General features: G+C 56.1%; 1 protein-coding gene across 1 annotated transcript; it reads left to right on the top strand.

The window, feature by feature from the left end:
* The first annotated feature begins 60 nt into the window (after window positions 1–60).
* Window positions 61–10,030, top strand: ATG9A (autophagy related 9A). Its single transcript, XM_049712617.1, is given in 18 exon segments — window positions 61–230; window positions 507–728; window positions 1,215–1,272; window positions 1,691–1,822; window positions 1,944–1,987; window positions 2,826–2,890; window positions 3,680–3,841; window positions 4,033–4,174; window positions 4,409–5,157; window positions 5,238–5,391; window positions 5,497–5,676; window positions 6,084–6,332; window positions 6,533–6,711; window positions 6,813–6,930; window positions 7,722–7,944; window positions 8,142–8,287; window positions 9,876–9,927; window positions 9,930–10,030. Coding segments are annotated over 17 exon segments (2,775 nt in total). The 5' UTR covers window positions 61–230; window positions 507–707.
* The last annotated feature ends 175 nt before the right edge of the window (window positions 10,031–10,205 follow it).

The following is a 10,205-nucleotide window of genomic DNA, read 5'->3' as shown; positions in this document are numbered from 1 at the left end:
CCGAGATTGGCCGTCGTGTCTCCACCCATCATGTTCATTGGTCAGGCTAACTGCGGGTGACAGTGAGTGGCAGACGCCGGGCCTACTGCTCCGGGTCTGGCTGAGCCCAGTGGAGCCGACGGAGCCCCTGGAATCACCCGGGTCACCGTCCCTGAGGTGAAACGCGAGACCGGATACCGAAATCTCACGGCCCGGGTCGGGCCTGGCCAGGGGTGCCCTCGGAGCCCTAAGTGAGCTCGCGGCGAGTAACGGGGGAAGGGGCGCCGCGGGCGGGGCGGGGGCGCGCAGCCGGAATGTTTTGATAGCGGGGGCGCGCGGACGGGGGCGCGCGCGAGCGACGGGGCCGCGCGCAGGGCTGTCCGCTGTTGGGAGCCGAGCCTTTGGCCGGGGGCCGGGCGATCTGGGGGCGTGCTGGGCTCGGGTCGTGGCTGCTGGGTGCAGGGAGGCAACCCAGCCCACCTGCGGTATCGGCTGTCGGACTGGATTGATTCCTCCAACGTTCGCAGGAACCCCTGAACCCAGGCCCGGCTGGCAGGGGCTCTATGGGCCCTGGGTCTACACTGACCCAGTAAGTGGTGAGTTCCCTGAGGGCTTGGTCAGCTTAGGACCCAGGGTTCTCACTAACCCAGGGAATCCCACCGGGGCCTGGCTGGGCAGGGCTTCACAGCCACGGGGTCTGCACTGACTGGTTGAGTGCCACCTAGATCATGCCTGGCTCCAGGACCAAGGTAACCCACAGTTCACCCAGAATCTAGGTCTACACTGACCCAGTCAGTATATCCCATCCAGGAACTCTGCCTGCCTGCTGGGCCTTTGGGGCTAGGGAAGCAAGGGAAGGAGTTGACCAGAAAGGTCCTCTTTAGAAAAGACTCTCTTCTTGGCTTTTGGGTTTGGGGCTTTGTGGACCTTGAACGGTCCATCTAATTTCTGAGGCTGAAGTGGGGCAATGGAGAAACAGTCCAGCCCTGTACAGACTCAGTCTCCACAGGTTCATTTAGACACTTCTTGGGACCCTAGAGTTGAATGAGTGGCCGTGTATAATACAACCAGAGGAAGTACGCATAGCCCTAGGCTGGAAGGGTGCCTCTTTCCCACTGCAGCCTCCCTGCCCCTTGCTTGGCCGCCCCTGAGTATGGGGCGTCGGGGGGTGGTAGGGTTGGGTTTATTTCTATTCCCACTCCCCACTCTCCGGGGCCTGACACCTTCTCCTCCAGCAGCTGCAGAGCCAGGGCATCGAGGGCTGGAGTGGAGCAGACACTGCCCATGGAGCTGGTAGGGCCATGTGCTTATCTCAAATCTCTGTTTACAAAGTGCTTCCAAACTGCTAGTCTCTTGGGAGACCAAGGTTTCTCTAGGAGGGGAGGGGGAGGACCCCTTCTCTCCAGTGAATAGAAGATGAAGCAGACCCCCCCACAGGGCCAGAATCTGCCTTCAGGCCAGCAAGGCCTTGGTAGACATTCAATAAAGGCTCTGGGAATGACTGACCTCATTGGTCAGTGAGGGCCTCCCAAGCCCTGAGCTTGCTGCTCTCCTTGGGTTACTGCTCTTTCTCTGCCTTTGATCCAAGAAGACTGGTAGTGGAGACCAAGCCCAGGATTCCTTCTCACTCATTTCTGGTCTGGTAGGCAGGGGAGAAGACGAACAGCACCAGGTGTCTGAACCTGGGTCTCTCCTTCCTCATTACCCACAGGTGGACAAGGTGGACAGGGAGCGGTGGTGATGGCGCAGTTTGACACTGAATACCAGCGCCTAGAGGCCTCCTACAGCGATTCACCCCCCGGGGAGGAGGACCTGTTGGTGCATGTCCCTGAGGGGAGCAAGTGTGAGTTCCTGGACATGACGGCCAGAGCTGGGGCTTGGGGGGAGAATTGGTGGAGGACCACTGAGGGAGCAGGGGCTTCCACTTCTTCAGGGCTCTGACGTCTCTGCTCCTGTACCCACAGCACCTTGGCACCACATCGAAAACCTTGATCTCTTCTTTTCTCGAATATCCTTTGTGTCTCTGTGTTGGAGCTCTGGGACCTATAGCCCCTCTCTAAGCCAGGCCCCTGATGAGAAGTCGGTGTGGGTATGGTTCTAATCCTTTTCAGACACCTTGAGCCTGAAAGAGGCTAGAGAAATAATGATCATTATAAACAATGATACCTCACATTTATCAAGAGCTACGTGCCTTGCATTTTGTAGTGTTAGTTTATAAGGAACCTCTCTGAGTGTGATTCTTTTTGATGGTATGCTAATAACCATAGTAATTAATGTCATTTGACTTATTCTGTGTCAGTTCTGTGTTAAATACTTTATATGCATTATCTCAGACCTAATAATCCTATGAGGCAGGTGCTATTATTCCCAACACACCACTACAGACAAAAGCTTAGAGAGGTTAAGTAACTTGGCCAAAGTCACACAGCTTGAAAGTCATAGAGCCAGGACTTCAGCTCAGGTATGTGACACCAAAGTCTGTACTTTTTTTAAAATTTTTTTTATGCCGTGTTGGGTCTTCATTTCTGCACGGGCTTTCTCTAGTTGTGGCAACCAGGGGCTACTCTTTGTTGCGGTGCACGTACTTCTCATCGTGGTGGCTTCTCTTGTTGCAGAGCACGGGCTCAGGAGCGTGGGCTTCAGTAGTTGTGGCTCACGGGCTCTAGAGCGCAGGCTCAGTAGCTGTGGCGCACGGGGGGCTTTGTTCCATGTGGGATCTTCCCGGACCAGGGATCGAACTCATGTCCCCTGCATTGGCAGGCAGATTCTTAACCACTGCACCACCAGGGAAGTCCCTGTGCTCTTAATTGCTGTCTATATAGATCAGTTTCTCTTAACAATTACACGTTTATAATCTACACCAGAAGAATGGCTTCACTTGTATGCTCATCGGGGAGATCTTTGAGCTCATGTAAGTATAAGAAGGGATGGACGATGTGGTGAAGGAATACATTTCAGTGTTTCCTCTCTTTGAGCTCAACGCCTGGCCCAAACCGCCAATGCAAGTCAGTCCTAGGCTCAAAACTCTGCAAACATTTAGAGTTTAAGGACTGGGTGTGACACCGTTTTACAGCCTTATCTTCTTTAATCTCGCTTATAAGGAAAGCTTTCCAAGTCCTGTCTCTTCCACAAAGAGAAGTCAGACTTGATCATTTCATCAGAGCTCCCGTGGAATGGGCATGGTTCAGGCAGGAGGTATCAGAGATGCCAGCCACTCACTTGAGAAAAATGTCTCTGTTCTGCCTTGGTTGCACCTTAGGCCTGCTGCCGAGTAGAGAGCCTGCTAGGAGGAAGGAGCCATATGGCTTTGCCAAATGTCAAGGGGTTGGGAAACCTTCCCTCCATAAGAAAAGAGTTCAAATCCGCAAAGGGCTTCTAACTACCATCTCAAAAGGAAATCAGGTACTGGGGACCACAGACCACAATTTAAGACCTTTGAAGGAGTCCAGCGAGTGGCGGCAGAGATTACTATGAGGTGGAAAAGCAGGCTGATTCTGTGGTGCCTGAAGCTAAGAGCAAAAAAAGGAGCTGGCTTGGGTCCCCTGGGGCCAAGCAGTAGAGAGAGCCCACACGGAGTTCTCCAGCCCATTTCCCCAGAGGCTGCTCCCTAATTTTGGTCTGGGGCTTCCAGACTCTTCCTTTTTCCCATGTTATTTCACTGGTATCTCTCGGACTGCGCCCTCTCTTCCCAACTCCCCAGGCAGTTCCTCTTTGTGGTTGCGTTCACCACCTTCCTGGTCAGCTGTGTGGACTACGACATCCTATTTGCCAACAAGATGGTGAACCACAGTCTTCACCCTACCGAGCCTGTCAAGGTTACTCTGCCAGATGCCTTTTTGCCTGCCCCAGTCTGTAGTGCCAGGTAAGTGCTGCAGTTCAGAGGGCACCAGAGCCTGTTGTTCAGCTAGCAGGTGGGGAATGGAGTGGAGTGTGAGGCAGTAACATTCCCCAGAACACAGGCTCAGGCTCAGCCTCTCCAAATCCTTCAGGACAGCAGCATGTCTGCCAAGGCTCCTCAAGGGCCACTCCTCCTCCCCTTCTTTTCCCCACCAGGATTCAGGAAAATGGCTCCCTTATCACCATCCTCGTCATTGCTGGTGTCTTCTGGGTTCACCGGCTCATCAAGTTCATCTATAACATTTGCTGCTACTGGGAGATCCACTCCTTCTACCTGCATGCTCTGCGCATCCCCATGGTGAGACTGGGAAATTGGGCAGTTACAACCACAGGCCAGGACGTCTTCTGCAGCTTGGGAAGTGGGGGGGGTTGTATTCCCGGGCATCGGGCAGCCTCAGCCGTCCTTTGCAGATCAAGGAGCATCCGGTTAAAGGCTCCACTCAGAGGACCCCTGAGCCTCACAGCTCATGCAGGGCAAGGGGCCGAGGCAACAACCGCACCTTCCATCCCTCGTCTCTTCCCCACCCCATAGTCTGCGCTTCCATACTGCACGTGGCAAGAAGTACAGGCCCGGATTGTGCAGACCCAGAAAGAGCACCAGATCTGCATCCACAAGCGTGAGCTAACAGAGCTGGACATCTACCACCGCATCCTCCGTTTCCAGAACTACATGGTGGCACTGGTTAACAAATCCCTCCTGCCTCTGCGCTTCCGCCTGCCCGGTCTCGGGGAGGTTGTCTTCTTCACTCGGGGCCTCAAGTACAACTTCGAGCTGATCCTCTTTTGGGGACCTGGCTCTCTGTTTCTCAATGAATGGAGCCTCAAGGCTGAGTACAAACGTGGGGGACAACGGCTCGAGCTGGCCCAGCGTCTCAGCAACCGCATCCTGTGGATTGGCATCGCCAACTTCCTGCTGTGCCCCCTCATCCTCATCTGGCAGATCCTCTATGCCTTTTTCAGTTACGCCGAGGTGCTGAAGCGGGAGCCGGGGGCCCTGGGAGCACGTTGCTGGTCGCTCTACGGCCGCTGCTACCTCCGCCACTTCAACGAGCTGGAGCACGAGCTACAGTCCCGCCTCAACCGAGGCTACAAGCCCGCATCCAAGTACATGAATTGCTTCTTGTCACCTCTGCTGACACTGCTGGCCAAGAACTGCGCCTTCTTTGCTGGCTCCATCCTGGCCGTGCTTATTGCCCTCACCATCTACGACGAAGATGTGTTGGCTGTGGAACATGTCCTCACCACTGTCACGCTCCTGGGGGTCACCGTGACCGTGTGCAGGTCGGCCAGGGGAGCAGGTGGGAGCAAGCCAACTAGCGTTCCCGGGGGCTTATGTCTCACCATGACCCTGATCCCACTAGGTCCTTTATTCCGGACCAGCACATGGTGTTCTGCCCTGAGCAGCTGCTCCGCGTGATCCTCGCTCACATCCACTACATGCCTGACCACTGGCAGGGTAATGCCCACCGCTCGCAGACCCGGGACGAGTTTGCCCAGCTCTTCCAGTACAAGGCAGTGAGTGGAGTTGGAGTTAGGGCCTGCTAGAGACTGGCTGATAGCCTGGTGGCGAGGGCTGGGCTCCCTCCTGCTCTCTTGTGACCCTGATCCCTTCCCTTTTAGGTGTTCATCTTGGAGGAGTTACTGAGCCCCATTGTCACACCGCTCATCCTCATCTTCTGCCTGCGCCCACGGGCCCTGGAGATTATAGACTTCTTCCGCAATTTCACCGTGGAGGTCGTTGGTGTTGGAGATACCTGCTCCTTCGCTCAGATGGATGTTCGCCAGCATGGGCACCCCCAGGTATTAGGAAAGGAGGGAGGGGGGCAGTTGGCCAGAGGTGATGCTGGCATATACAGTGTCTTTGGGCAAACTGCAAAAAGGCACCCTTCTGAGCCAACAAATCACAAAAAGGCAGCCCTGCCTTGGGGCAACCCTGTACCAGGGCACACACTTCTTTGTAAACAGGAGCCTGGGCTCGATTATAACCTTAAACTTGCACCCTTGGCCAAGCTCCCTGAAAGGCACAAACCAAGCAGCTAGCCTGGCATGTGGCTACTCGTGGGGTGGGCACCAGGGCCCCTGGACAAGATACAGCAGTGCATTGTGGTCTCTGCCCTCCAGGGGCAAGGCCTCCCCACTAGCAGGAAAGGTACAAAAAGGGTTCTTGTAAGGGGACAGTCCTGCTCACTGCGGCCTCCCTTGTACAGTGGCTGTCCGGTGGGCAGACGGAGGCCTCAGTGTACCAGCAAGCCGAGGACGGGAAGACAGAGTTGTCACTCATGCACTTTGCCATCACCAACCCTGGCTGGCAGCCACCACGTGAGAGCACGGCCTTCCTCGGTTTCCTCAAGGAGCAAGTTCAGCGGGACGGAGCAGCTGCAGGCCTTGCCCAAGGGGGTCTGCTCCCGGAAAATGCCCTCTTTACGTCCATCCAATCCTTACAATCTGAGTCTGAGGTGCGTTCCTAGGGACTGGGAGATGACAGGAAGAGTGGACTCCAGGAGCTGGGACGTGGGACATGCGCTTGGGGCGGAAGGGCCTACCGGGTCAGTTTCCTTCTGTCCACTCTGTGCCACTGGGTACTAATGTGCAGAATACTGGGGTCTCAGAGGCCTCCCTATGCCCTGAGAATTCTACCCACCCTTTTCTTTCATAGCCACTGAGCCTTATTGCAAATGTGGTAGCCGGCTCATCCTGCCGGGGCCCCCCACTGCCCAGAGACTTGCAGGGCTCCAGGCACAGGGCTGAGGTCGCCTCTGCCCTGCGCTCCTTCTCCCCGCTGCAGCCTGGTCAGGCTCCCACAGGCCGGGCTCCCAGCACCATGACAGGCTCTGGGTGAGTAGAGGTGGGCCGTGAGAGGAGGGCATGGCAGTAGCCCCCAGCAATTTGTGTGGGTCTCAGAAATGTTGATGACTGCTGTCTGTGCTGGTGGGCAGGGTGGATGCCAGGACAGCCAGCTCCGGGAGCAGTGTGTGGGAAGGACAGCTGCAGAGCCTGGTGCTGTCGGAATATGCATCCACTGAGATGAGCCTGCATGCCCTCTATATGCACCAGGTGAGTGGGCTGGAAGGGGCAGGGTCGTAGAACCAAGGTGGCAGCTGAAAACAGAATAGAGGGTTTTAGATGTGAAGCAAGACCTGGGTTCAAATCTTTTCTCTGCCATTTACCTGCTCTGCAATCTCCATTCCCACATACATCCTCTTCCTATCCTTTCTAGCCTAGCTTACTTTTACCCAGGCCTTTTCCGCACTTGTGGTTTCCCCTGCCAAGAACCTACTTCCCTGAGATATCCACAGGGCTCCCTTCTTCTCATTCAAGTATGCTCCTTCTTTCCCCATGAGACCACCTCTGGCCACCCTGAGTAAAAGCCTCCCTTGCCTACCCTCCTGAACCTTCCTGTTCTGTTTTTCTCTCCATAGCATTTAGCACCATGGGACATTGTATTTTTCCCTTATTTATTTGTTTATTATCTATCCTTCCCCACTTCCCCCAAGTATATAAGCCCCACAGGAGTTGGAATTTTTGTCTGTTTTGTTCACTGCTGTATCCCTAGCACCTAAAAGAGTTCCTGGCACTTAGATTCACAACCAATTTGTTCCAGAATCAAATGACTGGGGAAAATGAGAGCTATTACAATTTATGCACAGGCCTGTTCCAGGGATCTGCTGAGAATTTAACCTGTAAGATATCATGTGTATGTTACACATTATTAACACATCAGATACTCTGGGTCAGTGATTCTAGGTGAGGCAGTATAAATGGGAACTGGCCGATACCATGGTGGAGGGTAGCTATTTCAGACAGATATTCTTTTGTCCCCAACTAATGAATCCCCCACTTCTCAGCTCCACAAGCAACAGGCCCAGGCTGAACCTGAGCGGCATGTGTGGCACCGCCGGGAGAGTGATGAGAGTGGGGAGAGTGCCCCCGAAGAGGGGGGAGAGGGTGCCCGGGGCCCCCAGCCTATCCCCCGCTCCGCCAGCTATCCCTGTGCTGCATCCCGGCCTGGAGCTCCCGAGACCACTGCCCTGCATGGGGGCTTCCAGAGGCGCTATGGAGGCATCACAGGTATCCACTGGGAAGGACACAGAGTCTTCAGGGAAGGGTGGTCCTTCTGGGGCCTCTAGGGGACGAAAGAAGTCAGAGGGACCAGACCCAAGGCGACTAATCCCTCCCCCGCACTTCCACCTACCCCCAAAAGCCCCAGAATCCTTCTCCTCGTTCCTGTTTGTGTTCATTCTAAGAGTATTTACTTGTATCTTTAGATCCTGGAACAGTGCCCCGGGCTCCCTCTCACTTCTCTCGGCTGCCCCTTGGGGGATGGGCTGAAGATGGGCAGTCAGCATCAAGGCACCCAGAGCCCGTGCCCGAAGAGGGCTCAGAGGATGAGCTTCCCCCTCAGGTGCACAAGGTAAGGGCTTCAAGACCCCAAAACAAATGCCAGAAGCAGTAACTTGCAGGCTGAGGTCAAAGCTTCTCATGTGAAGGGAGGTGGGCCTCTCAGGCAGAGATACTGCAACTTCCCCACCAAAGTACACTTCCTCTTATTCCCTCACCTGCTGTGAAATCCAGGACTTGATTTTTCCTTTGCTTACCTCCTCAAGAATGAAGTTTTCCGTTTCCTTTATCTCCAGGCTTCTGTTGTGTAAGCAGATAGCTGAAGACTATCTCCATTACCAACCCTTTTCTCTCCACAGGTATAGACGAGGCTGAGGAGGGTCCCTATGCCCCAGGATGGAGGCCACCGTTGCCCTGCCATCCCATCCGCCTGCCATGGAGGGCTCCTCTGAGTGTTGCCTGGCTCCACGCGTGTGGTGTTTGTGTGTCTGTGCCTGGCCAAGGAAGGTGCCAATGCTGGGCTCGCCACAGCCCCAGGAGAGAGATTGGGGGCCTAGGAACCAGGGCACACAGGACTCTAGCCTCATCCCCAGGACACCCCTTGGCTCAGAGTGTGGTGCTAGAAACTGGTCCCCAGCCCAGCCCCAGTACTGCCACCTTTGCACCCAACCCTGCAAGTCTCCAGAGGACTGCCCACCACAGAAGCTGCCAAGCAGGGAGAACCTGTGCCAACTGTGGAGTGGGGAGGTGGGCCTGGACCCTCAACCTCTGCAGCCGCCCTCCCCGCACCCTGAACAGATGAGCAGCTCAGGCTGTGGCCCTTACCTCACCCCCAGTTCTCTCCCAGTGCTGCAGCCTGCTCACCTCTCCCCTGCTTCCTGCACATCACTGGCATGTGTGCCACTTGCTCCTGTTCCGTTCGCTTGTTCCCCTTCTGTTCAGCTTTTGCTTTGTCTTGGTGTGGAGGCTTTAGCTCCTAGCTCCCCTCATGCTATCTTTTGACACTAAGAAGGAAGTTTCTAAATTGCAGGAGCAGGATGGAAACTCTTTGCTGCCCTCTCCAACTTTTAAGATGGGTCCCCCGGGAGACTGAGGCCTTCCTGGCCCCTATTGCTGCTTATTGTACCCCGCCCCACCACCTGCACATGGGATGGACAGGGCTGGAAGTGTGCCCTCGACTGGCTGCCTATCAGCAAGAGAGCTCTGGCCTGCATCCCACTGTCCCTTGAGGGGGATGGAGGGGCGACAGGACGTCTTCGCCTTGGGCTGCCGCATTGCATGCTGGGACCCAGCTCCTTCCCTTCGCCCCACCCCTCACCCAGCTGCGGTCCGCTGCGGGTGAGCGGTGAACTACGCTGCCCGAACTTACAGCGGAGTGGGGTGGGGACCGTGTACAGCTTGACAACCCTTAATAAAGAAGGGATTTTGACCAGGTCGCGGCTTGTTGTCTCGAGTGGCCAAGGTTCTGGGGGCAAGCGGGGTGTGGGGTGTGTGTGAACCACCCTGGTGGCTGGGGACCGGGTCGGCCATGTGGGAAAGCTGGCCAATGCGATCGCTTGGGTATACCGACCTACTGGGCGAGCAGAGGGCAGCTTCCGATCCCTGGTTCCGTGGAGGTCAAGGACTCCGGCAGGACGTGCGGTCAGATTTCCCGCCCTGAGCACGTGACCATGCCGACTCCGCTGTTCTATTTTGCCTTCCCTAGCGTGCACCATTCCTTCGGAGACACTCGGCCAATGGGGCCCTGGGTAGGAGCTGGGAGCGGCCCTGGTGGGCGGGGCTGCTGCGGAAGAGAGCGGCTGGAGGCAGAGGCTGAACATTCCTGTGGGCCCCGACTTGGCCAGAGGGTCCCCGGCCGCGAGCTAGGGGCGGACGGCAGAGACGGCGTACGTGCCCGGCGTGAGTGCGTGGCGGCGGCGCGTGCGCGAAGCGAGGGGGTGGTGTGGCCGGGTCCACGTTCGTCCCTGCCGCGCGACCCCCGCGGCTTAGCG

Source organism: Orcinus orca, chromosome 7 (assembly GCF_937001465.1).
Source record: "Orcinus orca chromosome 7, mOrcOrc1.1, whole genome shotgun sequence".
Lineage (NCBI taxonomy): Eukaryota > Metazoa > Chordata > Mammalia > Artiodactyla > Delphinidae > Orcinus > Orcinus orca.
The sequence above is the reverse complement of the archived record's forward strand: the minus strand, read 5'-3'. Positions and strand labels throughout refer to the sequence as shown.